Source organism: Cololabis saira, chromosome 8, assembly GCF_033807715.1.
Source record: "Cololabis saira isolate AMF1-May2022 chromosome 8, fColSai1.1, whole genome shotgun sequence".
Taxonomy (NCBI): domain Eukaryota; kingdom Metazoa; phylum Chordata; class Actinopteri; order Beloniformes; family Belonidae; genus Cololabis; species Cololabis saira.
The window spans coordinates 11039738-11060358 of record NC_084594.1 but is presented as its reverse complement, the minus strand read 5'-3'; the positions used below and the strand labels follow the sequence as shown (position 1 = coordinate 11060358).

The 20621-nt window shown below is 36.8% G+C and overlaps 1 protein-coding gene across 3 annotated transcripts in view; it reads right to left on the bottom strand.

The window, feature by feature from the left end:
* Positions 1-20621, bottom strand: part of LOC133448324 (rho GTPase-activating protein 40) — a 34751-nt gene extending 14130 nt beyond the window's left edge. The window contains exons 1-4 of one of the 3 annotated variants that reach the window (XM_061726743.1): positions 20507-20621; positions 2441-2664; positions 766-986; positions 75-153 (exon numbers count right to left, since the gene is read on the bottom strand). In XM_061726743.1, the coding sequence (XP_061582727.1) occupies positions 75-153; positions 766-986; positions 2441-2645 (505 nt within the window). In that variant the 5' untranslated portion in view covers positions 2646-2664; positions 20507-20621. Of the gene's footprint in view, positions 1-74; positions 154-765; positions 987-2440; positions 2665-5853; positions 6126-8564; positions 8682-20506 lie in introns of those variants that run through there. The other 2 variants (XM_061726742.1, XM_061726741.1) reach the window with 2 other exon arrangements.

Here is a 20621-nt window from a genome sequence, read left to right as displayed (position 1 = left end):
CCCTTGTTTTTACAAAGGCTTGTTTATTTACACGTTTATTTTAAATAGGTCTGATTATGATCTCTAGCACTTACCTGTAAGTGGTGATTTTGCCACAGATGCCATACTGTTTTGAGCAAGGTCTTCACTATTCTGAGACTCGGGCAGCACGGTCTGGTAAAACAAGAGCATTGACACACTGAAAACAACTATAGTAAAAGTTATAAATATATGCAAACATCCAGGGTGTTTCCTCTGATAAGGAACAGATCAAAATCTGAGGAGCTGTGTGTTACTTCCCTCTAAGGCTGTCACAGACATGCAGCCGTGACAAAGAGTGACCTTTACATATGATTTGCCTTTATTGTTATAGGTCATTTCTGCTGTATGCAACAAGGCATCATAATGCACTGGAACAACAGAGAGTCTCTCTCTGAGTCCTGACATTCACCTGGGAATTTACTGCAAAAAATAATCAATGCATGTGACTGTACTTGATATAAACCTGGAAACTAGACATCTGGAAAACCAGTTCATTTAGATGCGACTCAAGGAATCTGTATCAGAGAATGAGTTCTGTATCTGAGTGTCTGTGAGAACATTTACATGCCAGCACAAATTTAGCAGATGTAATCTGTTCGTGCTGCTGTTTTTACTTTAAGTAGCTGAATTGAGTGCAGAGAACATTCTTCTAGCATTTACAGCTATCTAAAGGTACAAAAATCTGTATTGAGCTGCAAAACAAACTCCCCAAATGCTATTTGAATGTATTTTCAGCATCCTAACCTGAGTGATAGGGGAGTCGAAGATGTCGCGAACGTCACGAGGTGGTGGTTTGTTTTTTTTGCGCCGGGACAATGTGTAGGAATCCAGTCGGCGCTGAACGGCCTCGGCCTGTGTCCGGGTCAGAGTGGATAGCAGGACTGCATTGTCTACATCCTCGCTGTCCTCGCTGATGAGGGTTGATAAGCCAGCGTCGGCTAACCACTGCTCCTCTTGCTCTCCCTCTGAGGACAAAACAGAAATGTAGATGTAAACACAGACGAACAACAAACTGTAGAACGATACGGCGTTAGAGTTTCCTGTATGACTTTATCAGTCTCTCACGCTGTTGTGGAAGAGTTTTAGCTAATCTTTCTTTCATTTTTTTTCATTTCATCGAGGCATTTGCCTATGCACAGCTGCCATCATAGCATTCCAAATGGCTTGAGGTCTCGGCTCTGAATGAGCCATTCTAAGACCACAGAGGCATTGTGTTACAAACATCTAAATAGTCCAAAGCACAAAGTAAAAAGGCTTTGCTTTTTAAGAGCTCTGCACACATATGCCATTTAAGAATAATTGATATACAATAGGAAATGATGATGCCAACATAAATTTCAAAACATGTCATTCTTTTTTTGTATTTAAGAAAATGGTTTGTAAAGCTATTTTTGAAGCTTATAAGTGCAATTGACCATCTGTAAATGTTTCTTTGCTTTTCTATTGTTTCTTTGCCTTTTGTTGTTTCTTTGCTTTTCTATTCTCTTTTTGGTTTTCTGGAGGTCGATAGCCAAAAAAAGAAAGTTGGTACAATAGGATAGGCTTTTATAAGCATTTTGCTTCAGCCTATGCCTTTTCAGTTATTGTTCAACACATTTTTTGGTTTTGTATGAAATGTTAGTGCTGTGCACAATGTTTTTTTTGGTGTTGTTTTGTGTTGTCATGACTGAATAAACTTCATTCATTCATTCATGCATTCATACAATAGGAAATCACATCATAACCTGTCAAAGTTTTGCAGAGACTAACCAGCATCAAATTATCACTTTTTTACGTTCACTCATTGGGGATCACATAAAAAAGGCAATGTAAGGTGTGTAACTTATTCCGTTGCTTTAATTATCAACAGAGCATGATCAGTAACAGCTAATTTGTTGTAGCCGGGCTGTGGTTGTGCTTATGATGAATTAGCTTTTAGACACTAAAAACAGTAATTAGTAAGCATCTACATAATAGACTTGTTCATACAATAGTTTTACTGAGTAGTGATGAATTAAATCAGAGCCTCTTTTAAAACATAACATGAACATGAAAAGGATGAAGAGCAAAGTTATTTTGCCTCCCTACTGAAGAGTAAACTAAGGTCTGATCATTTGAAAGGAGCAAATTAAAGATTCAAAGTCCAATTAAAAGTCAGCAGTCATGAATAGGCTTTAGACTCCACTCATTTAATCCCCCTGCACGAGGAGTGTTTGATAGAGTTGTCATGGTGATGAGTGCTACTTTGCCGCATGAGAGAAAGCCGATATGTTTCCATGGCAAATGCATCAGTTCATGGAGAGTCATGGAGCATCTGAGAAGCAGCTGTCTAAAACATTACCGTTATGTACTGCTTTTCTTTATCACATGCTCTTCTTTCTCTAATCTCCCTGTCCTTTCCAGAATGTAAGTAGTATGGGATGTGCAGTAGTTACAGTACCTTCTGACTGTCTCGAGTCCCTCCTGGTGCAGTCGAGGTCTGTGTCGCCACACCCCTGTCGGATGGTTTCAACCTCGCTCCAGAATGAGTCCAGGCACAGTTTGTCGAGGTGCTGCTCCTGATCTTGGGAGGGTTGCGTGCGTGTTCTCTGTCGTGGATCAGCAGCTGTTTGGTCCTGCGGGGAGGCCCAGGGCTCCACGCTCATCTCGGTGGGGCTGGGATCTCTGGTGCAGACATACACACACGTAAAGAAATCACACGCTTGCATACAAACAAATGAGCAGAGAGACAAAGACGCTGTTCGAAAACAGGAGGAATGGTAGAGGCGAAGATGGTGAAGTCAAGTTGAATCAGAGCGTAAAGAGGTGAAGACACAAAAGGAGAGGGATGGAAGGAAGGAGGGCCGGAGTGAAGAGAGAGATGGCGAGAGCGGGCACAAAGGGGGGTCTCTATTGTTCTTGGAAAATGTGGCCTGGAGAAAAAGTACCTATCTTATCCTCTAGATGTCACTGTAACTCTATGAAATCTGCTTTCTTAAGGGACACACCCCTCCACCCACTGGCTATAGAGGCTGAAGCATGCACTTAAAGATATAGAAAAATGATTCTGAAATTGTCTTTATTTGTTTGCAGTGTCCCTGTAGCACAAACGGATAAAAATAAATAAATACATTTTAAAAAAGCAGTGTAGTGTCTCAAAACAGGAGGTTTTGACACTCACATGGCCGTTCATCACAGACACAGGAAGTGGTCAGATGATTCACTCCAGTGGTGTGTGGTTCAGTCACATTCCTCAAATCAATAAATCATAAGAGGCATACCAAACTATACTATAGCAGACGGCTTGTCATGGTCTACACGACTGCAGAGAGACAATGGAATGACAACTGCTGAAACTTTCAGAGCTGAAAATAACTAGCATACCTCCAGCAGAGTTGGGGACTTCCTCATACATGCTCACAGCAACTAAAATCAGATGAAGTCACATCACATCTCATCACATCACGTTTGTAAAACCAGTTTGTGGTCAAGCTGTGAACTTCAACAGAAACTCGGTTAACTGAAAGCTTTGTTTAATGGCAAGAGTCAACAAGAGAATAAAAATAGAACCACTAATATACCCAAACAATGTTGGCACAATTAGGTATAACAGAAATATTCCCATTCCAAGTGACTGAGTCTTACTGAATCAGAAATTGCACTCTAATTGCACCTTGAGAATTACAACAAAATTAAAGCCGGAAATCAGTAAGGATACTCAGACCCAAGTAACTCTCAAGTATTAGGTTACGAGTGTTATATTACAAGATGAATTACAGTTAAAGGAAAAGAACCATATACAGGACTGTCTCAGAAAATTTGAATATTGTGATAAAGTTTTTTATTTTCTGTAATGCAATTAAAAAAAAACAAAAATGTCATACATTCTGGATTCATTAAAAATCAACTGAAATATAGCAAGCCTTTTATTATTTTAATATAGCTGATTATGGCTTACCGTTTAAGATTAAGATTCCCAGAATATTCTAATTTTTTGAGATAGGATATTTGAGTTTTCTTAAGTTGTAAACCATGATCAGCAATATTAAAATAATAAAAGGCTTGCAATATTTCAGTTGATTTGTAATGAATCCAGAATGTATGACATTTTTTGTTTTTGGATTGCATTACAGAAAATCACAATATTCTAATTTTCTGAGACAGTCCTGTAAATACATTGTCATCACATGACAGTATGCTCATATTTCAAAACAGCAAAATCCTATCTATCAGCTCTGAAAGAACTAATAAAGAAGTAATGCTATTGCTTTACTCTTCTATGAACTGGTGCAATTACATTCAAAAACAGAGAACTGCGGTGTGTTTCTATGTCACAACACCAAGAAGCTCATTTTCATCCAGTCCACCTCAAAAAAAAATAACACAACAGTTCTGCACTACAGAACTCAAAGCGATTAATTAAAAATCACATTTTCTTTGCTTACAATAGATAGTAGATACAGTTCTAATACACTGAATTGGTAACAATGGAAATATTGATTCAGTATCAATGAATATCAGTTCATCAATGTCCAACTTTTTTCCATCAATTAAATACAACGAAATTGATCAAGTTAACTAAAAATTCTATGATTATGTGTGGACTGTTTTTTGAAGTAAATCAATCCTTACGGTTTCTGAATTGCATTAATTTAAAAAAAGGTTACGCACCATTGCCAAAATAAACAGTCTATAGCTCAATATTTACAATAAGGTAGGCTATGGCCAGCCAGCAGAGGTTGGATATTTTATTCTATAAATCCTCAGAAAATAATTGAAAATATGACAAACAATTATACCACGAGAGAAAATGTAAGTTTAGTACAACCAGCATAGATCACTTCTCATGGATACCACTGCATTTTTCATACATAAAAGAATTTCAGCTCCAAATATTTGGCACTTTTGCTTTATAAACAACTGTACTAATGAAATTTCCATCTTCTATATGTACTTATTGTTTTAGCACTGGAGTTCTAAAACAATTGTGTGCTTTGTGGACCAATATTATACAGGACTGTCTCAGAAAATTTTAATATTGTGATAAAGTTCTTTATTTTCTGTAATGCAATTCAAAAAAATGTCATACATTCTGGATTCATTACAAATCAACTGAAATATTGCAAGCCTTTTATTATTTTAATATTGCTGATAATGGCTTACAGTTTAAGATTACGATTCCCAGAATATTCAAATTTTTTGAGATAGGATATTTGAGTTTTCTTAAACTGTAAGCCATGATCAGCAATATTAAAATAATAAAAGGCTTGCAATATTTCAGTTGTTTTGTAATGAATCCAGAATGTATGACATTTTAGTTTTTGTAATTGCATTACAGAAAATCACAATATTCTAATTTTCTGAGACAGTCCTGTATATATATACATCTGTAAATGTAAAGTAAACGTTTTTTTTTCCCCCACAACAATATGAAATGTTCTGTTTGTCTCTGCTTTACAATCAAGAACTTATTCAGACACGTCATGTTGAAAAGTTATATTTATCTATCCGTTAAGGATTTACAGTCCCTTCCAGAAAACCAAAAGGCAGTATGCGGCATCTGATCAAAACTCAACCAGCTCAGATACAATGAATTGTAAAACAGAAAACGTATGAAAACAGCATCTGGCTCATAGACAACAATCTGTCAAGTACAATTAAAAGATTTGGGGAAGACAGAGTCTGCACTTTAAACGGAATACCACAGTATCACAAAAAATACCATGATAACAAACCACTATAGCAAACCTTCTTTTACTTTGTCAAAGATTGTACTACACAACTCTTTACTTCAAGTCAGACTTTTAACAGAAATTGAGAATTTGGTCTTGACGTCTTACATCTTAAGCTCCAACCTTTTCTTATCACACGTACCTGGCTTTTTTTTTGTGGGGCGATGCCTTCACACGTCTACCCCGGACCGGGGTCTGGTTTGGACGTAGCCTGAGACGAGTGAAATTGTTGCGTGAAAACTGCATGTTGGATTTAAGTCTGCTCACCACTACCTCCTCTCTGCCTCCCATATCCACACTGCTGAAGGGATCCGAGAATTAGTCCTGCACAACAACTAGCTTTATCCAGCAGTGGTGGCTGGACACCATGTGAGTGCGATGTAAGTCTGTCTCTGAGAGGTGGCAGGAAGTGATGTTATAAGTCTTTAGCGTGGCTTTAGGCTGAGTGGCGTGTTTGGGAGCCTAATGGAGCAGGAGCAGAAACGCAGGAGGGAATGACGACTTTTAAATTCAACACATTCACACCTGTCCCCTCCCTCGCCACTCTGAGATGACACACCCTGCCTACATGCCTGACAGCTAACAACTTCCTTTCTGGCTTAAACAAGAATCTGTTACTTGCCACACTTTAACCCCTCATGTAACATACTTTGACTGAAGTAAAACAAAGAAAACCCCGGCTTTAGTCTGATAGATATAAATGACAAGACCTCTCGACACAAATGCTGATTAACTTAAAGTCCTCCCCTAAATACACTTGAGACACTTTTTTGAGCTCTAAATGTGAACTTAACAGCTCATGAGTTCATTCATCAAGGGTACTTTCTTAGAACAAAGCTTTATATTACTGCATGTGTTCAGGATTAAATTAATCAAATGGATCAAAGAATGAAGACGTGCCAGTTTTTCAAAGTCTTTGAAATGCATAGCACTTGCATTGCTAACACTCTTGAATTAAACAGCACATACTCAAAGCGTGACAAATAATGTGGTGGTTTAGATAAAACCACTGCCTTATATGCAGAAAAGATACTTGTTGCAACAATCATAACCTCAAAATAAACATCCTTGTTCCACTTCATACCTCAACGCAGCTGACAAATGACTCAAATTGCTGAGTGGTGATGTGATGCATGAGGCAAAAGGAGATAAACTTCAAGTGAAACATCAAGTGAAAGTTGCTCTAGTTTGACAAGTGCAACAGGTCGGTCAACAATTGCTGTGAGCAGGCCTGTGACTAGGGTTGCCACCTTTCAGAAATAGAAATAAGGGACGCCCTGATTTCAGCAGCGCAGGAGCCAAAAAAAAGCCCCAAAACTTCTAAACTGAATAAAAATGTGTTTATTTTATATGAAAAAACAAAATGCTTTGATTTAATGTTTAAAGTGCTTTAATAGCATTGAACTTGCATTATTTCAATAATTTCAACTAGAATATGGTGTAAAAGTTAATTTATTTCAATAATTCAACTAGAATATGGTGTAAAGGTTAATTTATTTCAATAATTTCAACTAGAATATGGTGTAAAAGTTAATTTATTTCAATAATTCAACTAGAATATGGTGTAAAGGTTAATTTATTTCAATAATTCAACTAGAATATGGTGTAAAAGTTAATTTATTTCAATAATTCAACTAGAATATCGTGTAAAAGTTAATGAAAATACAGTACAAATCGTGTCCCGTATTAGTTCAATACGGGACGCAACATTTTTTTCTCAAATAAAGGACAATTCCGTATTTTACGGGACGGGTGGCAACCCTACCTGTGACCCTAAACACCTAAACAAATCTGACTTTTCTTTCTTTTTTTTGATTCTCACATCACATTTAAGTGTTTCACTACAAACTTGATGATAATCCCAGAAATGCATCTGCATGAAACTTCTACTGAAACTTGTGAAACTCATAAGAAAGAACCAGACCAGCTGCTTTCATCTCGTTTGTCATATGACCCTGCTCTCAATATGAATCTATCTAGAACAGGAATTGTAAACACTTGTGCCAGACTCAACACAACTGAAATCATAATGTCCTTGACTTAAACCTCAAGTTAAAAAAGCCAGCATCATTATTAATAGTGAAAGTATAACTATTTCCAAATAATTAAAATAATTAAATTCATGAATCAAGGGGGGGAAAAAGCATCATCTTTGATTTATGCTAGCTAATTATACTCTTCAACTTGACCACAGAACAAAGCATGGTCTGTGGTAATTAAAAAAGAAAAAAAAAAAAACAGCTGAAAAAAACAAAACACTGTTGAAAATGTCAGGGTGTTTGGGATTGTTCCTAGTTGAATGGACCCTGCATTAACACAAAGAATCAACAGGAAGCCATGCACTCATAGAAGAATGGATACATGCAAAGCTATCCACCTTAATACTGGGAACTGTGGTAAATAACACAAGGTAGTCCCGACAGACAGCTCTGATTAATCAGCCTGAAAAAGCAGCCTGTGTTGAAAGCAACACAGCTTTTAATCCTCAGGCTGAATTCCACAGAAAGCCTCTTAGCTTGCAGGGAATGCATCAATTAGCTCATACTACATTGAAAAAGTGTTTCTGAGGAAAAATAAAAAAAATAAAGAGAGTTTTGGGTCACACTCAGAATATAAACTATCCAAACCTAACTCCCCCCCACCCCCAAACAGCAACACACAAAAAACCCAAACACCAAAACTGTGACATTGTTAAAAACAAGTAGACAACTCCTTTTTTGAATTATAAAAAAAAAAAAATGGTAAGAAAATTAAGTGACAAATATAGTTCAATCTAGCAACTGTTAATCTCCAAATCAGTTTGAAGCACCAGCAGAGTTTGAGATTACAGCCGTGGTAAAAGTCTAATCCTACCTGGCCTTGGCCCGCCCAATGGCTTTGCCTGTGAGCAGCAGCAGGGCTGCCGAGCCACTTCTCCCCCATGGCATCCTGCAGTTGTCCCCCCAAACTGCTGAGGGCTGTAGGAAACAGCAGCTGCCTGCCACTGGCAAGCTGTTTCCTTGTAATCTCCTCACATTAGAAACAAGGACAGTCCGCCTGTGGTGGCAGACACGTCACTACATCACATCCTGGGGCAGGAAAGGATGTCTACGCAGGGGGCTGGAAAAGGAGACGAGCTGAGTGGCTGACTTTCTGACAGGGGCTGGGACAGACGGAGGGAAAATGAATGATTGATATGGACATCATAGAGCTGGGGGATGAATGGATGAAGCAGTGAAAAAAAAGCTGGTGCCTAAACTGGCTTACTATGGCGAGATCAGGTTATTTTGCAACTTCATCTGTTTCTAAGATAAAGAAGAATGTCAAAAGTATGTGTATTTCAGTTACAGGGGTTACGTTGTGGAATAGCTTGCCAGATAATCTTAAACAAAGTAAAAACATCATACAGTTTAAAAATTGTTTAAAACAGACCATGGTTGGTAAATACCAACAAGATTGAAGGATAAGATGCAAGAGAGGGAATTATGGAATTATGCAGGTAATAATTACTGATCTTTTTGTCATTGTTTTAATCGGGACTATTTATTATTTATTTTTCCTTTTTTCTTTTCTTATTGGTTCTTTGTTGTTACATATATTTTTTTTGTGTTTGATTTTTTTTTGGGTGGAAATGCTAGGAAGCATTTGTTGTAGAAAGTGTAAATAATAATAATGTGAAGGTTAAAGGGTAGGCATTTATAAGCTCAGAGCTTCAGCCTATTCCTTTTCGATCCAAATGATTATTGAGCACATGATTGAAATAAATAAATAAATAAAAAAAAATCATTTTATACCAATTCCTCACATGTCCACTCATTAATTCGTTAACGTACCACTGTTGCATTAATTTAACTTTGAACTTTCATCAGTAACTGTGAGGCATGATCTGCTTTACTGTCACTTATTTACAGCAAAGATGAACATGACTAACTCTCAGAAACAGAGACACATTGTCCAACAGTGCCCTCAAACAGCCAGCAAGGCAGGAATGAAAAACTAGGTCCCCTCACTGAACTTTGGAACAGAGCTAACTAGAAGCAGTGGCACAAGAAAGACAAAGGTCAATGCGGCATAGAGTGGGCACCAACATTTTATAATAAAGCCTATGTCCTCTGTCACATGTCTAGGAGATGATCCAGTTTGACATTAGCGTGAATGGCCCGTTAGATTAAGAATGGCAATGATAATGACAGATATAACACTTAAAACATTTGAGATGCCTTTGTTTTTAGCAGGAAAAGAGGGCTACGCAGGGAGCTGGAACAAGAGTGAAGTTGTCTGTTTTTAAAATCCTTTCACTCATATTCTGACAATCCTTTGTTTGTAGTAATGCTTTATGAGTAATACTGATATCACCAAGAGTTTCTGGGTCCTGAGATAAGTATTATTTCCATTCAGACTCAGTTTAAACCCAACACATCATAAAGGATGAAGACAAAACTTGAAATGCACACATATATCAAAATGAAAGTGGTGTTAAACCAAGATGGGAGATAAGTCTAAGATATCTTTTAAACAGCTGCCTTTTAATGTTATGGAGGAACTCCGCCTTCTGTCATCAGCTGTTCGTGTGCGTGCTGAGTGTGGTTAAGCTCTAACTGAGAACTGTTTCACACTGATCAGTGAACATTGTCAAGATATTGCAATCTAGGCTCCATTTTTTTGTGTCTGGATTTTAATTAATATGTTTTTCAAGGTGTTAATGGCTGAGGACAGTGTTAAGTTGAACAAATACTGAGTAGTGCTTCTTGACAGCTATTTATCAAAAAACTTTTTTTCTACAAAAACATTATCTAGACAACACATTTCCACTTTTATTAACTAATGTTAATAATAAACCAACAATACTCACTTGATCTGCTTTATCTAGGATTAGTTTACAATATTTCTTTGGTTATCTGGTCTTGTGATGGGTAGTTGATTGTTTGCACCTGTATCTCATCAGAACCTTTGTCTCAGCTTTCCTCCTTCTCCCTGGTGGTTCATCCTATTGGTGGAATCTACATGTACGCAGAGGTGGCAAATCCGGCTTCAGAAAGTAAAAGTCCTGCCATATATTTGTTCTGTCCATTCACTAAAACCAGGTGAGTTCACTAATTAGCTCATCTACCTGGCTGAAGAGCTGTGCTGATTAGAATCAGCTGGTTGAGTGAATGTGCAGAACAAATACATGGTAGGACTTTTACTTTCTGAAGCCGGATTTGCCACCTCTGCATGTACGTATAATGTGCAATTGGTTTTTAGAAAAAGGAAGAAATTATGTCGATTTAAAAAAAAATGTCATCTGCCATTCTGCTTTGCGTTGATCTTTTGTTCATTTATATGGTTTGGATTAAATACAGTGAACTCCTTTTTGTAGAAAGTGTGTTTTTAAAGGCCAACACTCTTTTGTAAACAAACTAGTTTTCAGTTCAGGAACCTTGATGAGGTACAGCAGATTTGATTGATTTGATTTGAGTTTTTTTTATTTCGGTCCATTTGGATACAACATAGTACAACATAAAAAAAGGTCCAATATTTTAAGTGGCACCGAAAAGGTTATAGGCTGAAGCCAAGGCTTATTATGCCTACCCTTTTATAAACCTCGACTCAGGAGGTTTTATACAAAACAAAACTAATAATTTGGGTTCAAACATTGAAAAAGAATGGATATATTGGACAAGTAACAAGTAAGCAAAGACAAAAAAACAAAGACGAAAACAAAACTAAAAAACATACTATAAATTGCAAGAAGTGATACATTAAGTGGTTCTTGGCAAGAGACTGTAGAAGATTTGTTGTAAATAGATTTGCTCATTTCTTTTTTCACTTCAAAAATCTTTTCACTAGATCTTAAATACAAGAGCAACTGAAGTTATACCAAACATGACATCCATCCATCCATCCATCCATCCATCCATCCATTATTTATACCTGATTCTTTCTATTCAGAGTCAGCAGCAAAAGGGTCTGATACACCCTGGTTGGACAGGTGGACAGTCCATTGCAGGGCCACATGCAGCCACACCTCGAGTCAATTCAGAAACACCAACTGGCATAATATGCAGGCTTTTGGAATGTGGTAAGAAACCAGAGAAAAGCAGAGCGAACCCTTGGCAGCATGGCAAGCCCATGCAATCTCCTCACAGAAACTCCCCATAGGATTCTAAGATGTTCAACAAACAACACATGCCTCTCCCTGTTGAAGAATGTAAAGAATTAGTTTAGTTTACATTAGTTAAGCATCGCTTTTCTTCTATGCTGCTGTCATCTCTGTACACTGGCAATTTTCCTCGCAATTTCTGAGACTTAGTCTGTCACCAAACAGATCAACGCAGATTACACGGACCACAGGGATGCCTCGTAGGGGGGATTTCTCCTCTCCCCAGCTCATGCTTAAACTAATACGCTCCTTGCTTAACTCTAAAGTACCACCCTAATCTCTGACATTGGCCCTACCAAATGTTCCTAAACCTCAATTTTGTGCTCACTGGTCATCTACCTCCAAACAAAGAGTTTTCCAATGAAGAATCCAAAATGTGCAGTAATCCAGATTTCTTGTGGCTCCTTTGTGAAGGGCCACTACTACATAGGTCTCTTTATCCTTAATAGCGTCAAAATATTTATTTTTCCTTTCCCTTGAACAGTCTCTGACTGTTGTTTCTGGCAAATCAAGATCTGTCTTTCTTATCTGACAATTCTCCGTAGCTCGCAAATATGTAAAAAGGAAATGGAGTAGCATAGAAACTTGATGCCACACCCTCATGTGACCTTGCAGATGGCATGTGACGGTCAGCTTAGCCTCTGGTGCTGTTCATCCATGTCTTGGCAACTAGAGCACTTAGCCTTTATGGAGATGAAGGGAAGGGAGGGGAGAATAGGAAAGTTGAAGAGAGGTAAGATGATGAAAAGAGAAGAGTTCAAGTTATGACAGAAGGTTAAAATAATGCTACAGGATTAAAGGGAGGATGTAAAAAGCTGGAAAGCCAGTTGATTAAAAACCAAATGCTATATTAATGTACAAATCCCCTTCCCAGAAACATGGGAAGCTTTCTAAAATGCAACATAAATTCAATCTATGATTGTATTTCTTTTTAACTTTTTCTTGAAATGCGTGGTGCAACTCCAATTCAAAATTAAAGCTGCAAGCAGGCGCAGCGATGAACGGGCCCTCGCGCGTGCAATTTTCACCAATAAAGGTCAAGGACTCAAAACAACAAGTCTTTATGTCAAACCATTCAAAAGTTATGGCATAAAGTAGGAACTATCACATATCGACCAATCAGAAAAAGGGGCGGGGCTAATTTGCACCAATTATGGTCAAGGACTCAAAACCATGTCTGATGACACCACCCACGAATCTTTATGTCAAACCAATCAAAAATTATGGCAGAAAGTAGGAACTATCAAATATGGACCAATCAGATGAAGGGGGGGCGCGCTTTTTGACGTCTATCATCGCCACGGTAACGCTTTTGACTGAAAAAAAAGTAATGCCCATCATCGCAGGATCTAGACGCACATTTTGATGTATAACACACTTGGGTGCACGTTACGGTTCGGGCCGCATTAACGGACGAAGAAAAAAAATTACAAGATTAATTCAAAATGGCCGACTTCCTGTTCGGTTTCGGCCATGGCGCCAAGAGACTTTTCATTAAGTTGCGACATGATACAGGTGTGTACCGAATTTCGTGGATGTATGTCAAACCGTATTGTGGGGCTTGAGGCACGAAGTTTTCTAGGGGGCGCTGTTGAGCCATTAGGCCACGCCCATTAATGCAAACCATGAAATATCAAATTTTTCGCCAGGCTTGGCTTGCGTGCAAAATTTGGTGACTTTTGGAGCACGTTTAGGGGGCAAAAAGGCCCCTCATTTCGGCAGAAAAATAAAAACAAGAAAAAAAAAAATTCCTACAGATACAATAGGGCCTTCACACTGTCAGTGCTCGGGTTCTAATAAATTGGGGTTGCTGTGTGAAGCATAAATAAAAACAATGCAATGATTTTGCTAAATGTTTTTAACCCATATTGTATTCACATTAAAACTAAATAGAAGACATATCAAATGTTGACAGTTAAAGTGAGACATTTTACTGCCTTATGAAAATATAGGCTCATTTTGAATTAAAAGGAAACAACTCATCTAATAAACAAAAAAAGATACCGTAAATAAAAGTTGGGACATGGGCAACAAAAGGCTTGAACAGCAAGTGGTGCAAAAAAAAGAAACACCTGAAGGGACCTATTGAAACTAATGAGGTCAACTGGGAAAAGGTAGGGGAAATAATTAAGTACAAAAAGAAAATCTTTAGAGAGACAGGTCTCTAGATGAAGAGGTTCACCGATCTTCAAAGAAATCTTTCTACAAACTTTTCAGTAATTGTAGAATAATGTTGCTCAGACTTTGGTCATCTTATCATACAGTACCTGACATCATCAAAAAAAATCTAAGAATTTGGAGAAATCTCTGTGCCCATAGGGACAAGAAGAAATATAAAGATGGGATGCCTCTGATTTGGCAGCAATGCCCTAAAGACAGTAATGATTCTGTAATGGAAATCAATGCATGAACTCAGGAGTCCTTCCACAAATCACTGTTGGAGAAGGCTGTTCATTGTGGCATCATGCAAAGAAGAAGTTATATGACCCACATGTGCAGCTAGACCATCTGTTAAGAAAAACATCAATGCTGAAAGGTATTTACACATTTTAAAAAGTAACGTTTGCTCCCCTCCAGACAATGCATTTTTCAGGGTAGGCCTTGCATATTTCACCAAGACAAATGTCACGTACAAAAGCATGGCTTCAAAACAAAAAACTACAAAAAATAAGACTAAAGCCTGTTGAGACTGTTGACTCAGAAAAGAACAGGACAACAGTCCTTTCCCAAAATACCAGTAACTGTACTTCTCACTTCCCAGTTTTTTTGTCAAAAGAAGAGGAGATGATACACAGTGGTAAACCCTGCCCTGTTCCAACTGTTGTTAGATATGTTGTTGCCATCAAATAAAAAAAGAAAATATATTTTTTCTTATGAAGGAGAATTTCCTCATTTTACACGTTTTACAAGTTTTCTATGGTGTGCTGTGAATTAAATATGGGGTTATGAGATTGGCAAATGATTGCATAGTGTTTTTCTGTATGTTTTACTGTATGCCACCACGTTTTATGAATTGGGTTCTACATACAGGACTGTCTCAGAAAATTTGAATATTGTGATAAAATTCTTTATTTTCTGTAATGCAATCAAAAAAACAAAAAGGTCATACATTCTGGATTCATTACAAATCAACTGAAATATTGCAAGCCTTTTATTATTTTAATATTGCTGATTATGGCTTAAAGTTTAAGATTAAGATTCCCAGAATATTAAAATTTTTTGACATAGGATATTTGAGTTTTCTTAAGCTGTAAGCCATGATCAGCAATATTAAAATAATAAAAGGCTTGCAATATTTCAGTTGATTTGTAATGATTCCAGAATGTATGACATTTTTGTTATTGTAATTGCATTACAGAAAATCAAAATATTCTAATTTTCTGAGACAGTCCTGTATACCATATTGAAGGTATTCATTATAGAATATTATGAAATCTGGACTTTAATCGTAGACACACACTCAAAAAAAGATGGGATGGAGGCATGTTTACCAGTATGTTATGGTGTTAAGTCATACAGAGTGGAATCGACATTGTACTGCTGAAATAACTTGAGACCTCAATCTGTAACTGTATTTTCACACACACATCCAAGTAATCCACAGCACAGGCACTGCTGCACCCCCATACTACCAGGAATGCTGGCTTTTACAACTTTTGCTGATAGCTACCAGGATGGTATTTCTCATCTTTGTCACACGGGAACAAAATTCAGCGGGTCATGCTGACACCCCCTTACATTTTACAGTCGGCACAAGTCGGCACAAGACACTTGCTCGAGAGTACTTCAGCACACCAGATGCCCTGTATTCATTCACCTTTTGGTGAACATTAGGAAAAGCATTTTAACCTTTCTTGGAGATAGGGTTTGTATTTAAACGCCAGTAGTTTTTTTTGTGCTCTTAGCTGACTAAAACTTAGAGATTTAGACATTTAAAAAAGCAAAATAAGAACAGTAACACAGGTCATGCTGAGGCAGATTCCTCAACACAGCCAGATGGTCTGATGAAGAAGTACGGTAAATGGTGACAGAGCGGTAATGGCATAAGAACATTGAGGATTTTCGCACAACACAAACAGCTTGGTTGCACACCAGTGTGTCATACATGATCACTCTTGCAGACACAGAAGAAATCAAGAGGATCATACATTGTATCATTAACTTATGAAGTTCATGCAGCTGATGCATTATTTAATCCACCAACCATAGCAAACAAATAAAAACATAGTGAATCACACAAGTACAACACATTTGACAAACTACAGGGAAAAAAGACTTGTAATAAACATACACAACGGCAGAACAGAGCTGCAGGAATGACAGTCTGCATCACACCCAAAGAGATGTGCTTATGCCCTCCCATCATTATTTTACGGCTCCAAAGTTTGTTGCATATTTTCTTCAGGTTATTGTAGCAGAACTTGTTCATAATGTATAGATTGGAAGTGAGTGGTAAAAAAGCTATAATCATCTGGTCATAAACCTACTGTTGCTGCACTCGGTGCACTGAAAAAAATAAATCTAAGCGTATGTAAATAAAACATAAAAATCTGTGATATTAACAATTAAAAATGAAATGTGTTGCTTTACATGAATACATCTAGTTTTGAACGTAATCTGCATTTGTTCAAAAAACAAGATATTGTGCATTTTTTCCTTAACAAGCAGTATTTATGTAATCCCAGGCAATCTTCATTTACACACAAACAACAAGCAATGATCTCGTTGTATTTACTTTTCCTTTAAAAATGTTAATCTATTGGGCAGATTGACCAACATTTAGATGAATAATGCTTTATTTGTTTAAGTAGAACACAACAGTAAAAAATATCTTGCTTGATCTACTTTTTCGCATGAGATTTTTATGTAGATCAAGAAAGACTAGTCTTTCTATAAACTACTTAATTTTTAGTATGTACAAAATTCATTTGCAAGTAAAGTCAACTTAATTTTTTCTTTTTTTTCTTTTATTTTCTTTTTTTTTCCTTTTTTAAATGTTTTTTTTTCTTTTTTTTCTTTTTAAAATCAAATTAAATTTGATAAATAAAGTAAACTTAACACAATTAAGTTGACTGTACTTGCAAAATGTATTATTTACATACAAAAAATGAAGTAGTTTATACAAAGACTAGTCTTTCTTGATCTACATAATAATATCATGCAAAAAGTTGCCTTATTTTTTTTAAGTAGATCAAGCACAATATTTGTATCAGTGTGTGTACTAGCACGAAGCTCTGGAAAGCTAAAACATGAAAACATTTCTTTGTTAAACTAAGACTTTACAAAGGTTATGTCAAGCCTTTGAGTTAATGTCACAGTTTTGGCGTTTAGGGTTCCTGTTTTATTTTCAAACTCCATGTCCTTGTGTTTAAGTTTTGTCTTCACTTCCCTTGTTCCCGTCTGCACGTGTGTCTCGCTAAGCCCTCTGTGTATATCTTGTCTTCCACTTGCTCCCTGCTGGTCCTTACTGTGTTTATACCCCCCATGTTTCAGGTCAGGTTTTTGGATTTTGTCATGTTCAAGTTCTGGTTTTTGCAATCCTGCTCAGCAGAGCTTTTTTTTTGTTTAAGTTTGAAATAAGTACATTTTTTGGAACTCCTGCCTCCTGCTCTCCTGCATCTGGGTCCTATCCACCACATCCTTGACAAGTTAATCTAATGTTGTGAATTGCTTTGTTTTGTTTTCAAACTGAACTAAGTTGTCTACACAGGTGCATTAAGGCCTGTAAAAACTTTCCTTTTGTGTAAGAGAAAAAAAAGCTCAGGATACAGTAATAAAATAAACCTACAGTATGTTTGCATTAATTCTTTCATGTTCACTCTTGCAGCACGTCAGTGCAAAGCTGTTTTGCAGTTGAGCTCTAGTCCTACTTGATAACATAATGACTTTATAATTTGAGATTAAAAGCAGGCAAGCAGGGTGAGCACACACTCCTGAAACCCTACACTTGCATGATCATAACAGCCATGATAAATGATTGGAACATGATCTGTGGTGTGTAACAATATCTCTGCTAATGATCAGGTCAAACTAACTTCCTTGAACTGATCTCTTTCCCTGAGAAACTTCACAAACACTGGCTGCCCTTTATGAACTCTGATTAATGGAAAGAACTGAATAAGTAGCATATTATAGCTTTATATCTTACTTCTTTCTGCTTAAAATAGCTTGGACATAATTATACAGTATGCATTTCGGATGGCATCATCTTTCAACAGACTGCTTTTTGTGTCAAGGAAAACAAACAAGTGTCTTCATGTAAAGCCCCAGGCAGTATCACGGAGGTTACTGGGCTGAGCTGTGCAGGATTTAAGTTACTAGTAATGACAGCTGGAAAACCTTCTCCTCTCGTGCCATATGGAGCTAAAGTGGATTACAACAACTTTAGGCTTTGCAATGACTTTTGCCACTTTCATGGCAACGCACATGCCCTTTAGCCTGATTGTTCAGGTATTAAACTACGATTTCAAATGTGTAAGATACATTTGGTCAATCAATTTTTCTATACACAAGACAAAGCAAGAGTTTAACCAACCACGATGTAACTGTAGTTTCTCTTAACTGGATTAAATCATCAGTCAGTTTGCCAAACTGCAGAAAAGTGAAACTTATAAATGTTGAAAGTATTCTGAAATAGACACAACAACAAGGCACTGACAGCCACACATTTATCAACACTGACCCAAATAGCTCATTCCCACTGAAAACAGCAACATTTTTTCTGCAAAGGTATTACTCCCCTAAAAAAAATACATTTGCAAAACAACTGAGAAAAAAAAGAAAGCATTTCACTAATTCACTTATAGGTGATTGCAGGTTTCTAGCTAATCATTAAAAAAGTTACCATAGATGTTAGATATTTGACAGCCCCAGTTGGTAGCATCACTTTGCAACAGAGCATGATTATTTACGTATATCTTCCTGTTGTTCTAAGTTCTAAATGCAAAGATTTATTACCTAAATTATATGATTTTTTATTAGACCATCATAGCTTGATCACTCATTTTGCAGTCATTACTGTATGAACAAGCAAACTATATACTTTAAATTAAATTCAGAGATTCATTCTTATTCAACTCGACAATCCTCAGATCTTCATCCTCCTAAATTTCTCACTTGCAGAGGTCAATTTTCGGTGAGATTTAGGGGCACTAAGTTGTGGAATGATTTTTCCCACTTGGCAAAGAGCTCGTCCTCTCTGAAATATTACAAAAAAACGTTTGAAGGACCACTTGACTGCTGTTTTGTAACTGTTTTCCCTATGTATTGTTGTTCATGTATCCATGTTCTTTTTGTTTTTTTGTTTTTTTTTTGTGTTTCACTCATAGTGACATGTACCATCTTATTTGCTCAGGAGTCAATATAATATAAGTTGTAAAAACAATATCCCATGCACACTCACACACACTTATTTTTTGTCTTTATTCTTTATTATTTATATATTGCATTATTAGTTTGCCATCACTTTTGTGTAGTTTTACTTTCTGTTTTTTGTATGTTAATCTTGACATGAAATTTTAATATCTTCGGTGGAGGCTTCAAATAAGCCCATTGGGTTTTTTGCCTCTTCCTGCACCTATAGTGTTTATTACGACGGAGTATTAGGGCCAAACTAAGACAAAAAAAATTGGAAATTACGAGAATAAAGTCATAATATAATGAGAATAAAGTCGTAAATTTACCAGAATAAAGTCGTAATGTTGCGAGAATAAAGTCGTAACATTACGAGAATAAAGTCGTAACATTACGAGAATAAAGTCGTAATATTATCGAGAATAAAGTCGTAACATTACGAGAATAAAGTCGTAACATTACGAGAATAAAGTTGTAATATTACGAGAATAAAGTCGTAATTTATGAGAATAAAGTCGTAATATTATGAAAATAAAGTGGTAATTTATGAGAACTCTTAACAGGAAGAGCAGTCTTCTCCCTGTGTTAAAATTAGGAATATTGAGCAGCATCTTGTGAAGTTATATATATATAATATATTTAATATTACGACTTTATTCTCGTAATATTAAGACTTTATTCTTAAAATATCACGACTTTATTCTCAAAATATTACGACTTTATTCTCGTAACATTATGACTTTATTCTCGTAATTTTTTTTTGTCTTAGTTTGGCCCTAATACTCCGTCGTAGTTTATCATTGATATTTCCTGTATATTTAAAAAAAAAAAACTGTGCAAAACAATAAACTAAAACTAAAACTAAACTATGAGATGGGATAACAAGATTTAAGTACATCTTTATAGTACCACAACTGGGGAAATGCACATATTCAGCAAAAATCACTTAATTTGTAAAGTAAAGCAATTAGTTATCCCAATTTGCATCCATAAAAACCCCTCTTTGTAACTGGATACAAGATACTGTGCAGCAACAATCCTCATTCAGCCGTGCAGAGCTGCACGTGTAGAGGGAGAAAAACGCCCATAGCAACAGGTCCTGACACCCTAGCAACCACAAACGCTTGTGAAATAATACATAACCAAACTAACCACATATAAGCCCACGCCACAGGTTATGCTGACTGTTAACACTAAAACACAAATTTCCTTGCACAAGATAACGCCAGTGTCCAATTTTCGCCTGGTTAGGCACACTGTTCTTTCAAAGGGCAGCCAATTGAAAACAAAGACAATGCAATAATAAGGCAGTTTTACTCACCTGGAAAAACACCGTCGACGCCAACGGTGTGCGAAGGCTCGACTGGGCTCGAAGCGAATTTTTTCCCATGTGGTTAAAAGTGCTGAACGTCCTGCTGAGCGGTGACAACAGCGAG